The sequence below is a fragment of the Schistocerca americana genome, chromosome 2, assembly GCF_021461395.2.
Source record: "Schistocerca americana isolate TAMUIC-IGC-003095 chromosome 2, iqSchAmer2.1, whole genome shotgun sequence".
Classification (NCBI taxonomy): Eukaryota; Metazoa; Arthropoda; class Insecta; order Orthoptera; family Acrididae; genus Schistocerca; species Schistocerca americana.
Window position 1 is genome coordinate 869,900,573 of NC_060120.1, and position 16,153 is coordinate 869,916,725.

The 16,153-nt window shown below is 39.0% G+C and overlaps 1 protein-coding gene across 1 annotated transcript in view; it reads right to left on the minus strand.

Annotated features, from left to right (window-relative positions):
• The window catches only part of LOC124595893 (dehydrogenase/reductase SDR family member 11-like), a 71,677-nt gene that overhangs the window by 17,453 nt on the left and 38,071 nt on the right, over positions 1–16,153 (minus strand). Inside the window, exons 2-4 of the mRNA XM_047134800.1 lie at positions 14,257–14,419; positions 5,372–5,501; positions 810–939 (exon numbers count right to left, since the gene is read on the minus strand). Coding sequence (XP_046990756.1) covers positions 810–939; positions 5,372–5,501; positions 14,257–14,419 — 423 coding nt within the window. The remainder of the gene's footprint in view (positions 1–809; positions 940–5,371; positions 5,502–14,256; positions 14,420–16,153) is intronic.

Genomic DNA, 16,153 nt, shown 5'->3' on the forward strand with positions numbered 1-16,153 from the left:
GATACAGGTGTACAGAAAGACCTCACAACACCTGGAAATAAACTTTTGCAAAAGCAGCTGATCAGGTTTGCAGAAGGAAACTTGTTGCTCAATATGCTACCTCGCATTGGAGGAACTAAGTAACTGTCTAGCTTGATAATAAGTAATATTGTATATATAATTAATTTAAATATTTATCTTTTATCATTTTCTGGATTATTTTCTGTATTTACATTTTATACCAAAAGGATGAATGTCTAGTTCCAAAAGTTTAAAACTGCATTGCCATTTCACTAACCACATTCATTAATCATAGTGTTGTCTCCTGTGCTATGACACTTTGTCTTAAAGTCTTTAATTTTCCATTATACACAAATGTGTGCTTTCAAATTCTACACAAGGGTTGTATCAAAGACATTTGTACTGTTTATGGACTCCCAATGTAATAAATGTTGCTGAGGATTTTCAGGTATTGCATTTAATGATGTTTCTCAAGCTTTGCAATATTTTGACGTAACATTTGGTCAGAATCCCCAGATGGTGGTGTCAGTAGTTGTAGTTTTATTAACAATTAATAACACCACCCACTTAAGCACAGGTGCCCCATTGAAATATAGCAATCTCTCAGAATTTCATATATTATACTGCCTCAGTATATTCCAAATATCAATAAAGCTGCAAAACCAAACCAAAAAGGCTTCACTACTTACTTCATGATGTGACATTACTATGTGGAGCTACAACCCTTGGTATTCTTTCCCCTACTTTGCTCTGAAAAGAATTCAACTCATAAGTAAAGAACGTTTGAAGCTCTAAAGCTGATATCATACCGTGACTCTGATTCCAGATTTTTTGTCAGCCAAGTCTTTTCTGAGGCCTTCAGTGAGCACCTGAACAGCATGTTTACTTGCACTATACATACAAAGGCTTGGAGTAGATGGTGAACGAAGACCACCAGTGCTAAAAAATTACACAAATCTTGGTACTACAGGTTAAATATTAAGTGCATGAAAATTACAGTGGGCTATAGAAACTAGATTAAGACACTTACAACACTGAACATTTCAGGACAGAAACAAGAAACAATTATGAAAATTCTACATTGGATACAACAAACATTAATAGAAATTACATGATGGAAACAATAAACAATATTGGATATTCCTACATGGAAAAAGTAAGCAAAATTAAAAACTTTAAAATAGAAACTATAAGTCATGTTGGAAATACCCAGATAAAACCAATAAACTGCAATAAAAATTTCAAGAAGAAAACAGTCAGCTGTAATATAAATCTCAAATGGAAACAATAAACAATAATGGAAGGCGCAGAAAGGTTACAATAAATAATAAAGGAAATTCCACAATAAACGCAATGGTCACTTTTCTGAAACCCCATCATTTTCTTCCATGGCAATGCGGAAGTGTGAAATTTGTCTCAAAGGTGCCTAAAACCTCCCTCTATATTGTGCAAAAGCATGGTGCTCTGTGCTTTTACCCTCGGGCTCAGCAAGGTGTTGGGACATGTGGAAAGAAAGCTAGAGCTCAAAAGTTCACATGAGGTGTAAGGGTTGTTGATCACATTACATTGGCATCAAATTCCACCACAATTCTTCCCAATGTCACCATGGATATGTCACATGATGGGAACATCATCACACCCCTCCCCTTACCCACACCCACCCCTTCTCTTGGCACCTCTGTGATGGAGGTCATAACTGTGATGCCCAGCACTGAAAAGGTGGTTTTTTAATGGGTGACTGAGGAAAACATTTCAGAAACACTGCTGCTCAGAATCAACACAAATAGGCCCCAGGAGGGAGCATAAAGGGTGTCAATGAAACCACCCCTTCCTTGGAACCAAGCAAGGTAGCACAGTGCTTAGCACACAGGACTTGCATTCGGGAGGATGATGGTTCAAACCCACTTGCAGCATCCAGAGTTAGGTTTTCCATTATTTCCCTTAATTTCTTCAGGCAAATGCCAGGATGGTTCCTTTGACAGGACAGGGCTGGTTACCTTCCCCATCTTTCCCTAATCTGAGCTTGTGCTCCATCTCTAATGACCTCATTGTCAACAGGGTGTTAAACACTAATCTCCTCCTCCTCTTCCTTCCTTGGATTATTCTTTTAAACATATTTTGTGATAAAAAAATGACAGCTTACAGTACCATGTGCACAGAACACTTTTCTTGAAATCCTTTGGTGCTGTTGATGCCCCTGAATGATTCAACCCTTCTTCAAGCACATTGTGAGGCTGCAACACCACTGAATATGATCTGCCCCTTTAATGTGTATTGCTCTGGTATACAGTGTGGAACCACTAGGGACTGTTCAGAACCACTTGACAAAATCTGAATATGATCCAAAGCAGCAAAGAGTACTTACACTTTTTCAGCCATCCTGTTTTGCACTCTCCTGTGGCATGATCACAGTGGGATGTGACACTGACATGTGCAAAGAGTCTCTCTAAGACTTTCCGGTTTGGCAATGTCCTCAGTGCCTTGTATGCTCCTTTGTTGAGAACTTTACAAATTTGTCTATACAGAGACAACCTGTGACCAATTGTTAGGCACCTGCAGGCAGGGAATCCCTTGAAACTCTTCCTTCAAGTGGTACTATGCTGTTGCTCTAGTGCCTCCTTGCAGATATACAGAATCTGAGTGGTGTGAAAGAGATTGTCTGTTTGCAGGTGCATAGCAATCGATCAACAGTTGTCTGCGTGCAAGGATGTTATTTAAAATGCTTGACAAAAGTGTATGGGTTGTTCTGAGGGTGATAATGAATTGAGGGGTCTTAGAGTGACCTTTTTCTGTTTTATTCCTGCAGTGATTATGTCACAGGAAGGTCTGAAACAGGAAGCTTCAAAAGCATACTCATCTTTGCTGCTTCAGATCACATTCAAAGTTTAATGTATGGTATTGTAAAGTCCACAGTGATTCCACCCTGTATACCAGAGCAAAAATTGTGGGCATACGACACCTCAAAGGAGTCAGATCACATTCAATGTGGTTGCAGCCCCGCAGTGTAAGGGTGGATATAATGACCTTCCCATCATGTGACACATTGTGGTGGCATTTGGCAGAATTATAGTGTGACATCATTAACTCACTTAACACTTCACATGAACTTTTGAGCTATGCCCTTTTTTCGCAAGTGTTGACATATTGTTGTTTGAAGCACCACTGAGCCCAAGGATACAATGCACAAATTTCAGGCTACTGCATAACAGCTGAAGATAATAACTGCATTTCGAAAAAGTGATTCAACAAGTCTTTTGCACAGTGTAATAAGTTAATAACTTTCAGTACCAAAAGTAGAGATTTTGAATATCTTGTAAATGGTATGTGTTCCAACAATACTGAAAGCATACAGTACAAAATATAGTCATTACTTTGAGAGCCCTAGTCAAATGCTGAGCATCTCAGGGAACTAGGTCATTTGTGGCTGCGTTCATGTTTAAGGAATTCAGAGAACATGAGCTGGGATCTTTTGGCTGTTGAGGTAGCAGTCTTTCTTCAGATTAGCATCCTTCTCTCTAATTTGTGTGATTAAGTTCAGCCTGCATGAGTGTGACTAGTTTTAAGTGGTGTAGTGGAAGTTTCCTGTTAATATGTAATATATCTTACGGTTTTATTATTTCCTTGGCTTTTGTTAAGTATACATTGACTTGTTGCACATCCCTGGACATCCCCCTTCTTGATGGGTTTTGTGAAACATGATGAATGAACATGTAACGCTCAACTGATGACAAACCTCTAAAATTTTAAGCTTTGAATATGCTTTTTGACCCCTTGTGCCACAACAGTGAATTGCTTGTCACAGAGTACATGTTGCATGAATCAATGGAAAACAAACTATGTTCATTGAAACTGACTGTCCAACCAGGACACACAGTTCCTTCCAGTGACTGAGAATGGTGACTGAAGTCCAGTTATTTCACCTTTCAAGACAACATTGCATGGTTTCCTCCTCTGGTGAGATGATCCTTCAATGTTTCATGCCTGCGTGGGAGGGGTACACATTAATGGGAGAATGAACTGGAAGGGAGGGAATGTATTTCAGTTTTACATTTTACAAATATATTAACCAAATTTATATGGAAATATTTTAGTAACATCATCAAAAATCAGCTACTGAGCCACAAGTAATACCCTGATATGTGGAAGCTCTTGTGTCTGCAGAGCATCTCCAACCAACACAACTGATAAAACTAGTTACAAGGTTCCAAAAGTTACATTCCATAGCATTCTCAGGAGCAGGGTACAAAGATTTGTTTGCTGATGGAGACAGTTTCTATACTGGCTTTCATCCTGATTGACAGCTTGGTAGTGATCATACCAATACAAAATTTTAGATAAAATATTTATGTCTTGTCAAAGATTATATCTACATTTTAAACAGGTGCCAAATGCCTGACTCTTTATGTTTTGTCAGTGCTGTGAGGGAATATGTGGTACTGATGTACTACATATAATTAGGTTTTGGGATGGATTCAAGACTTACAGGCTGTAGCTAAAATGAAATAACTCTGTGATTCACAGATTACAGTTGTGGGAGGCAGTGTTCTCATGTACATTCAGACAAGCTTGGCCAAGTCTGAATTTACCTGTAAATCTGGAAACACAGTGAGCTTATGCCTCTAAAGAAAGAACTATGACTGACTGGTGGTTGGCCCCTACCACTCCACTCTCTAAAATGTCAATTACAACATCATTTTAACTTAAGAATAAGAAGACACGATCATGAGTGTGGTATGGCATAACAAATCTGCCACAGGTGAAAGCATATTTATGTGCCTCTGAGACTGCTGATAAAATACATATAGCAAATAAAGATTTGTTTCTTCAGCAGCTGTTGTCAGAGCATAAACATGCTGTGGTACACCACTTGTGCAAAATGTATTACAATGATTTGAAGGATAGTGATAATTAATTATGCAGAGTGTTATAAGGATGTTTTGTATAGTTGACTTCATCTCAGAAAATTATTTGAATGTAACTAACTTGATATGTGCTCTGATTATTTTATTGTATGTTTAGAACAGTGTATATTTACAAATATTTATGGAAGTTCATTTATAAGCTTTATAAGCACAGACATACTTCAGAAATTTCTCTTCAACAATATATACCTGTTAGAATACAGTACTTAAATTGTTTCTGATAGATCTCTGTCTCTGAATATTTTGACCTATTCACTTTCTTAAAGGTTGTTCTCTTTGGTAATATCTACATACTATGATGTTTTATTGATGAATGAAAAGAATCTACTTTATAACAGAGGTCTACACTTGTGCTAGTTATTGGCAAGGTTAAAATAATTAATAAAGAGGGTTTTGTGATATTTGCACTTCAAAGCTGATGATTGTACTCAGTAACCTAAATTGCTTACCTACTTATGTTTATAATGAAACCATCATTAACACCCCTCTGCAACATTCCTTGTACAGCCTCCCTTGTACAAATGCTTAGTCCGAGGACATTAATTTCAAAAGTTTTTCTCCACTCTTCTGTTGGTGCAGCTGAAAATAAATATTATTCTACAAAAAGAACATGCCAACCAGCACTTTCAGGAATAAATAGAAATTAATTTAATGTTTACTATGAAAGAACTGCATTCTAAAATAATTTTACTTGAATATTTTAATGAAGAAGAATTTAGGACCATTTTTACAAAACTCGCTTTACACATTTTTCAATTTTTTTTCTTAACAAATACTGTTGAACTTTCTCTACAAGCCTATGCAGCAGATTTTGGCAAAACATGTTTTATTCCACACTTACAGAACACAAAACACCACCTGTTTTTGCAAGGGACTGATGACCCTTTAGTTTGGTCCCATTACACACCAAATCAACCAATCAAGAGGTATAATCATACATTACAGGTTCAACATAAGAAGTCATGTATTAAAGTTTGACACTGAAGTTTCTTGCAGATCAACCAACCAGGTTTTTGCAAGTCTCACCTCATGCGTATGTAATGGTACTTCCAAAACTCACTTTATGCTACTTAGTTTGCCAAATCCATTACAGGTATTCCTGAATATATACTCTGAAGACACTGAAGGTTTCTTTGACATACAACAAATTGATCTCTGCCACAGATCTCTGTTGGAGAAGTCTTTTACACATGACAGGTATGGTTCTATAACCTTACTGAGTTGATACATGAACCAAAACAAGGTACTCATAACATTTCTCAGTATATTTGGTGTGAAACAGAAGCTGTAACAGGTGCAAATGAAATCGCATCTCTGCTACAAAATTTTCTCCTAGATTATTTGGAACAGGGGATTAGAGGTATTGGTAAGAGAGAGCTGAAACCTGAGCTGTTTTCAGGCTTGTGCACCAACCAGAACAAGAATTCTGTAATGCTCTTTATGCTGCCACATTTTATGGAACACACTATAGTCTTCTCCAAATTTACTCACTACTTTTCTATTCGCAGATATAGTTTCATGCTATTGGATCATACATTTGGTACAGTTTGGATTGACTATTGGAAAAAAGAAGAGATCAAATCACATTGTAAAGCTTGGAAAGTCACTGGTGTGGAGAAAAGACTGATTTTCCTACAACTTCTAATTGAATCTCTAAGGAATTATTGAAGTCTACCTTGCCTTTTAAAATGATGGATGTACAATCAATAACTTACAGAGAATGTTAAGATTCAATGTGCTGTTAAAATTACATATTTATCTGGAGCAGAAGTATGCTGTGATGTTTCAAGAAGAACTTTCATTCATTCAAAACCATGAAATGTGCTGTGATTATTCCCAAGATAAATACTTGAGTGCAGAAAAGGATATAATGAACCTCATGCATTTCTTTACCATTTCTAAGGATGCAGCAGTTTCTACAGTGATACACTCTCTGCAGGTGGTGAAGAGTATGACGATCATAACAGCTCATAGGGAATTTGAGGATGAAGGGTCCACTGAAGTGGTGCAGAAGAGAAAAAAGAAATATTATTTAAAAACTTTAATGTAAAAAACAGGCATTTAATATTCATACATCACTGATCTAGTTTGATCATAAAGTGAGTTTTGAAAAAGAAAACTGTTTTTCTACACCCAGCCACTGATAAGCTATAAAAATTTTGTATATTTTCAAAGACTATCTTAAAACATATTCGAAACTACACAAAATTTGCTAATTGTAAAAAAAAATTCTTCTCAACTTGCTTCTTAATTAAATAAATGTGTCTCCCATAAAATATTTATTTCTTGCATAAAGCAAGTGTTGCAAAAGTGGTCCTCAATTTTTCTGTTGAACAGAACACCAGGTCTTTCTACTTCCACAGTTTTTATGCATTAGTAATGGGACTGTATTACCTGTGTTAGGAGCACATTATAATTTGTCACTTAGTTTACTATCATTACAAAGAAGAACAAAATATATCCTGCAGAATAAGATGAAAAAGCCATCTCTTAATTTTACAAAAAGCTTATCCAAAGCAATTTCTGACACAAAAAAATGATTTAAATCTGCCATGAGTAGATATAAATAGGCATACACTACAAAAAACTCTGATAATGAAATTCCTAAGCATCCAAAATAATAAAAGTCTATGTTGGCACCAGCATGTAGATAAGACAACCAAAGAACGTAGTTCTTCCTGCTTTGCATTTACAGTTCTCTCTTACTGAGATGAATTGTAGACAAAGTGGCTAATGTGATTTTACTTGGCACTATTTTATTCTGTTTGAATGTAGGTAATGCCACAAAAGCATTTATTTTTACAGAATCTTGTGATAAGAATATTGTGCTAACATCTTGTGGAACCCTCTTCAGGAACCTTGGAATTCTTACTACCATATCACATGGCAATATGTTAAGTTCCTAATGATATTTGTCATTAATAATTTTAGTGAATTTAAAAAGAAATGTGAAATTCACAAACACAATATTAGAAGAAAAGTTGTGTAGTGGCAGTTGAGGAGCCCAACGGATGTGACTGGCGCAGTAGTAGAGTTTTCCGTTTTATACAAACGAATTTACTTTAGCTTCTGTTTTTCACAAACTTCTGTAGAGAAGTGAATTGTTTGAGTGTATTTTTTTACATAGACTAGTATTTACTAACTTACTATATGCTATCTGCATAAACTTCAGTGCATTATCTTTGTGTGAGCTGACTTTGGAGTGTGGTTAAAAATAAAAGTAGTGTAGTAGCTAACTTAGATTGTAGTCAGTGATTTCTTGGGCTAGTGTTACATTACTTGTGGTACAGACAAAAATCAATTAAAGATGGGTAGTACTACACCTGTTGTGTACAGACTCAAGGGGAAATGGCCATGGTCTGTAAACAACTGAATGCTATGTGGGCCACAGTTAACAGGCTTCCGGCTGCTACCCTGGGCTACAGTGGAATTGGGGCACCTGAGATAAATGCTTTGACACCTCCATCACCTATAGCATAGCCTGGGATCTCTGATGTCTTCACATATCCCGACCAGTCAACACTTACCTGACGACAATTGGTGAACAGTGGGTACTGGCCATATGACTGTCTCCTTGCTTCTTAAACACAGGTTTGAGATATTGCCTACTGCTGAAAGTACATCTGAGCCAGGATGGGATGCACTGCCTGTTGGAATGGTTCGATTTTCTTGAGAGGTCCGGACAAGCACAGAGAGTAGGCTGCCTGTCACTGGGATCTCCATTGTCAGGTGTGTGATGAAGATTGTCACAAAAATTGTGGGCAGTTTGGTAAAGAAGGCCAGTGTTCATTCTGTTTACTTGCTGGAGAAGAGGGGGGAGGTTAATTTCATCCAATTTGGTCGAAGTTGTGGAGAAGACTCTGTTGGCAATGATTGAGCACACTGGGTGCACCCAGCTGCAAACTGTGGCTTGTGTAGGTATGAATGATGTCAGGCACGTGGGTACAGAGACCATCCTCAATTCTTACAGGCTGCTGGCTGATTTGGTGATGACAGGTGGGGTGGAAGTAGAACTATCATTTTGTATCACAATCCCCAGAACTGATCATGATCTTTTGATTTGGAGCCAAGTGGAAGGCCTAAACTAGAGGCTCAGATGACTCTACGATTATCTTGGATGTGGATTCTAGACCTCCACTGTTGGGCAGAGAACTGTAGAATCCCACTTAACAGGTCACACATTCATTACACATAGGAAGTGGCTAACAAGTGGATCTTTTAGGACTGTGATTCCTCTGCAGGCCCAGTGAGATAAGTTCTGATTTCAGACAGGATAGCATTCATCACAGCAATTTGGAAAACGAAAATGCTAGTACAGTATTACTTAACTGCAGGAACATTTTTGGAAAGGTCCCAGACTAGTCTTGCTTACAAAAAGTGACAATGCCCACATAGTACTATGGACAGAAAGCTGGCTCAAACCAGACATTAACAGTAATTAAATTTTAAACACTGGCAGGAATGTATATCACAAAGATAGGATGGACCCTGGTGGTGTAGGTGTGTTTACAGTCAAAAAAATATGATATCTAATGAGAGATTAGCACAGATTCTGAATGTGAAATAATTTGGGTGAAAACAAGTATTAAAGGTGGCTCATAGATGTGTTACAAATGCTTTTATAGATCCCCGTCTCAAGAGCAGTAGTAGCAAAACATTTGAGGGGAAACTTGAATTTTTCATGTAAATTTCTCACTCATGTTGTAGTATTAGATGGGAATTCGACTTAGCAGATATAGATTAGGAGACTCAAGCAATTATGGCAGGTAGTAGCCACAGGAAATGAGGTGAAATTGTTCTGTAGGCCTTATCTGAAAATTACTTTGAGTAGTTAATCAGAGAACAGATCTTAGATCCGCTGGTGACAAACAACATGAACTTTGCAACTCAGTTAGCATAGAACAGGGTATCAGTGACCATAAGACCATTACAGCATCACTGAATTTGACCATATATAGGAATACAAGAAAAGGTAGGAAAATCACTCTGCTTAGCAAGAGTGACAAGAAACAGATTTCGGATTACATGAGTAGCCAGAAAAAAAAAAAAAAAAAAAAAAAAAAAAAAAAAAAAAAAAAAAAAAAAAAAAAAAAAAAAATGTCCAGCTGTAACAATATTCAAACGAAAGTGCTGGCAGGTCGACAGACACACAAACAAACACAAACATGCACATAAAATTCAAGCTTTCGCAACAAACGGTTGCTTCATCAGGAAAGAGGGAAGGAGAGGGAAAGACGAAAGGATGTGAGTTTTAAGGGAGAGGGTAAGGAGTCATTCCAATCCCAGGAGAAAAAGACTTACCTCTGGGGGAAAAAAGGACAGGTATACACTCGCACACACACCCATATCCAACTGCACATACACAGACACAAGCAGACATTTGTAAAGGCAAAGAGTTTCGGCAGAGATGTCAGTCGAGGCAGAAGTACAGAGGCATCTCTGCCGAAACTCTTTGCCTTTACAAATGTCTGCTTGTGTCTGTGTATGTGCAGTTGGATATGGGTCTGTGTGCGAGTGTATACCTGTCATTTTTTCCCCCTAAGGTAAGTCTTTCCACTCCCGGGATTGGAATGACTCCTTACCCTCTCCCTTAAAACCCACATCCTTTCGTCTTTTCCTCTCCTCCCCTCTTTCCTGATGAAGCAACCGTTTGTTGCGAAAGCTTGAATTTTGTGTGCATGTTTGTAACAATATTCAGTATCATCAGAAAAAGATGAAGAGCATTGTAAAATAAGGTATACTTTAGCCAGGTATTGATGAGCAAAGTTGTGAGGCATGGCAAAGACTGGCCATGGTTTGACAGCTGTGTTAGAAAGCTGTTATGAAAGCAAAGAAAGCTGCACTCCAAATTTAAACATAGCCAAAGCCTCACAGACAAATAAAAACTAAATGAGGCCAAAATCAGCATAAGGAGAGTCTAAGCTCTCTCCTCATAATTTTAAGAGAAGCACCATCTTATATTTTGCTCACTATTTTGTCAGTAACTCCCCAAACAGCACATGCATTGAGTATAATTTCTGATAAACCCTGAGCAGTTCTGTCTCTACAATCATTGTGAAAACCAATAAATCTTTCTACCAGACTGTCCTGTGTACAAAACTTGAGAATAATACTCATTTGTGACTTACAAGGAACAGCCAGTCTTTCATCTACCTGCACGCTAACAAACTCTTATGACTATAACTTCTTTTAATGTTATCATTAATAACATTGGTAGCCAATTCAGTTAATTCTTCTGAATTGTGCTTGACATTCCTTTAAAGCCAGAAGTGCAATGCAAATGAACACATAAAAACTGTTCCTGTCGAGACAAAAGTTCCACTAATTCAAGATAATTGTCTTTGTTGTTGGAACTTCCATATTCAAAGTATCCCCTGAATGCAAGCTCTTGCTTGCCCAAGAAACAATTAAAATCAATTGTCTCTCAATTAGGAATCTATTTTGTTTCATATTTGCATTATGTTTTATGGCTGTAGGTCTGGCTCCTTCAGAAATTGAATGTTCAGTATGTCCATGACACAACAACTGAGAACTGTCTTGATTCTTAAGGTGCCTTTTGAGTTTTGGATTAAATCACAGACAGGCAAAAATTCTCAAATCGTTGGACCGCAAGGCAATCCAAGGCCCAGATACAGACTCAGATCACAACTTAGTTATGATGAAGAGTAGACTGAACATCAAGAGGATTGTCAGGACAAATCAATGTCGAAAGAAGTGAGATACTCAAGTACTGAGACATGTTTGATGTTCTGTAAGGCTGTAGGAACTGTGATAAAAGATACCACGGTTAGCAGTTCAGTTGAAGGAGAGTGGGCATCTCAAAACAGGACAGTTACAGAAATAGGACTAACTACCAGGAAAGACAGAAATACAGCAGTCTAAGTCACTTAGGAATGAAATAAATAGGAAGTGCAGTAAAGTCAAGGTGAAATGACTGTAGGAAAAATGTGAAGAAACTGAAAAAAGAAAAGGGATGTTGGGTGGGCTCATTCAGCATATGGAAAAATCAAAGAAACTTTTGAGAAAATTAAAAGCAAATGTATCAACATTAAGAGTGTGAGATTAATTTGACTGTTAAAAGCAGAGCAGAGAGTGGAAAGAGTTCACTGAAGGTCTCTAGAGAAAGAAGGAACTGTCTGATGATGTGAAAGATGAAAAAATGTGTGTTGGTATGAAAGGCATGGGGAATCCAGAATTAGGGCCAGAGTTTAAGAAGATCTGGAACACTTGCAACAAATAAGGCAGGAAGTATAGATAATATTCCTTTATAATTCCTAAAATCATGGGAGATGTGGCAACCAAATGACTGTTCATGTTGGCATGCAGAATGTGTGAGACTGGAGCCATACCATCAGACTTTTGGAAAAATATCATCCACACTATTCCGAAGATACTGATGACAGATAAGTGCAAGAACTATCATACAATCAGCTTAACTGTTCATGCATGGAAATTTATGATAAGAATAATATACAGGAAAATGGAGAACAAAGTTGAGGTGTTGTTAGGTGATGATTGTTTGGCTTTCAAAAAGCTAAAAGCACCAGAAAGACAGCCCTGACATTGTGCTTGATAATGAAAGCAAGGCTTAAGAAAAATCAAGACATGTCCATAAGATTTGTCAACCTAGAAAAAGCATTCAACGGTGTAAAATGGTGCAAGACATTGGCAATTCTGAGAACCAGAGGAGAATGCCATATGGAAACACAGGTAATATACAATATGTAGAAGAACCAAGAGGGAACAATAAGAATGGGGGCCAAAACAAAGTGATCGAGTTAGAAAGGGTGTAACATAGGGATGCAATCTTTAATCCCTCCTGTTCAATCTACAAACTGAAGAAGGAATAACAGAAATTAAAGTTGCAAGAATGGTGAAAGGATATCACATTTTAAGAGTGATGAAAAAGTAGCAGTGCAAAGATCTGCTGGTAACCCTCAGTGAAAGTGAAGAAGAATTACAGAGCACACTGAATGGAATGAAGAGTCTATGAGCACACTCTACAGATTGAGAGCAAACCTGAGAAAGATTGAAGCAATCAGGAGTAGCATAAATGAGGTTAATGATAAATTTCAAAATTGTTGACCAAGAAGTAGATGAAGTAAAGGAATTTAGACCGTGAGGGAACTAAAAAAGTAGAAAATTAAAGTGTTTGGTGAGTGGTGCTCTAGAAGGATGTTGAAAATTAGGTGGAATGATAAGGTAAAGAATGAGGATGTTCTCCACAGAATGGGAGAAAGGAACACATGGGAAACACAGGCAAGAAGAAGGGTCATGATGACAGGATGTATGTTAAGATATCAGGGAATAACTTTCATGGTACTAGAGAAAACTGTAGAGTGTGAAAATTGTAGGGAAAGACAGAGAATGAAATACATCCAACAAATAATTGAGGACATAGGGAGCAAGTGCTACCCTGACTTGACACAGGAGAGGAATTCATGGCAGGCTGCCTCAAACTAGTCACAAGACTGAGAACTTCAGAAAAGAAGGAATTGGTCAGCTGATACAAATACCTGGGCTTAACAACCTTAGGGGTAAGAAATAAAATGATCACATGGCTCAGCCGTAGATAAAGTGATTGACAAACTTGTTCATTGGTAGCATGATACATAAATGCAATCAGTCTATAAAGAAGATAGCTTACAAGACACTGGCATGGCCTATCCTAGAGTATTGCTTGTGGAGTGCATGGGTGCCACATCAAATAGGACTAACAATGGATACTGAACACTTACAAAGAAGAGTGCCATGAATGGTTACAAGTTTGTTTGACATATGGGATAGCATAATGGAGATGCTGAAAAAACTTAATTGGCATGAGTCAACTAACTACAGCATGCTTGGAGACATTTTAGCAATCATTCTACCTGCTCTCCATTTGTCAATGGAATGGAAAGATGCCCTGATATCTGGGAATTACCTTTTGCTATGAACTTGACATTTTTTTGCAGAATATGGATGTAGATGCAGGTGTAGAATATTAGGTTATGGGCCTAGTTCTGTAACTGTTCTCAGGTAGATACTAACTTATTACATTCTTTTTGTAGTGTATTAATTTTGTAACATTTATATAATATGTAAATATACTTTACACATACCTGTAAAATTTCTAATCTCCATGTTGAGTCAGATGCAACTGAATGATGTTCATTGCATGTTGCACTGATCTATCCACATCCTATGCTTTCACTGTAATATAACTGACATTTAGCCACAGCTATCTATTTCCAGTTCAAGGATTTCTTGGGATTTTAAACATAAACAGTTTCCTGGACACATTCAAAGGAATGTGTATTTTATAGAGTGATGTAAGGGGTAGGCAGACTATTACCTGTAAGGTCTGAATCTTGAGCAACACCAGCATTATTAACCAGGATATCAACACCACCAAGGTGGTCATTTATCCATTTGAAAGCACTGAGAATCTGTTCTTCATTTCTTACATCACCCTCTAAGGCATACAGTTTCCCAGGTGCTTCATTACTTTCCAGAGCCTACAACAGACATTTACTGTAAATTAGTGTCTACATATGTGCAAAAAATAATTTAATATGAGCTTTTAATTCTGAATATATTACAGTGGTTGCTCTTCACCTCTGGATACAAGAAAGGTTCATGGAGAGTCATGGTAGGATAATCACTTCAGGCATACATAAAAATAATACAATTAACTCTGATTACCATAAAAAATTGTATACCAGTTCTAACCCAAGAATGCTGTAACTTATTGCTCTAACAGTAGGTCCTATACACACATGGAAGAGAAGGTACAACACATTTAGTGATACACAAGTTGGTAGCTGAGCATTCTACGATGGCCTATATAGTAATTAGTTCCAACAGGGGCTGCAACCAGCAGGCTGTGCATGCAACTGCTGTCATATTAGCAGGCTGAATGGCTTCTAGTGATCAAATTAAGCACAAACTTCACATGTGAACTATGAAGTGGCACACACACCAAATTGGTAGTTACGGCACTCCTCTTCCTTTTCATGGGAGTGAGCACTGTGCTTCTGTCCATTTGTTTTGTGGTTGATGTAGGCTGAAAAGTCATGCAACACACTACCATCGATATGTAGGGTCCGAAGCAGGGTGAGCACAGACAAGTGCGGTGCCTGCCCCCACATGAGAGGTCATGTGGTAGGACAGGCAATGTTGGTGCAGCTTCCAGTTCCACATCTGAGTCAAATCCCAGGGAAGGAGGTTGTGACAAAGATGGTGGAACAGGCAGCACCAGCTGTGATGGAGCCAGCAGTGGTGGAGCATTGCTGTGACATTGTGGGAGCCAGGGTCCTGCTGTGGCCCACAACAGCTGAAGGAGGCAATTACAGCAGAGGAGACTGTTGTGAAGACATTGGCAGCAGTGGTGGAACAAGGTCACTGGCTGCAACATAGGAGATGGCCAGGCAGACAGAGGACGCAGGGGTGGCAGAGGTGCACCCGGTGTGCAGTTGCTCATGCGAGGTCATAGCTAGTCAATATGTTGTCACGCCTTCCCCTCAGCCATGCAAATAAAGCAGAGGGGTCAGCCATGGTTACTCTCAGTTACCACCAGCATCTACACTCCTGGAAATGGAAAAAAGAACACATTGACACCGGTGTGTCAGACCCACCATACTTGCTCCGGACACTGCGAGAGGGCTGTACAAGCAATGATCACACGCACGGCACAGCGGACACACCAGGAACCGCGGTGTTGGCCGTCGAATGGCGCTAGCTGCGCAGCATTTGTGCACCGCCGCCGTCAGTGTCAGCCAGTTTGCCGTGGCATACGGAGCTCCATCGCAGTCTTTAACACTGGTAGCATGCCGCGACAGCGTGGACGTGAACCGTATGTGCAGTTGACGGACTTTGAGCAAGGGCGTATAGTGTGCATGCGGGAGGCCGGGTGGACGTACCGCCGAATTGCTCAACACGTGGGGCGTGAGGTCTCCACAGTACATCGATGTTGTCGCCAGTGGTCGGCGGAAGGTGCACGTGCCCGTCGACCTGGGACCGGACCGCAGCGACGCACGGATGCACGCCAAGACCGTAGGATCCTACGCAGTGCCGTAGGGGACCGCACCGCCACTTCCCAGCAAATTAGGGACACTGTTGCTCCTGGGGTATCGGCGAGGACCATTCGCAACCGTCTCCATGAAGCTGGGCTACGGTCCCGCACACCGTTAGGCCATCTTCTGCTCATGCCCCAACATTGTGCAGCCAGCCTCCAGTGGTGTCACGACAGG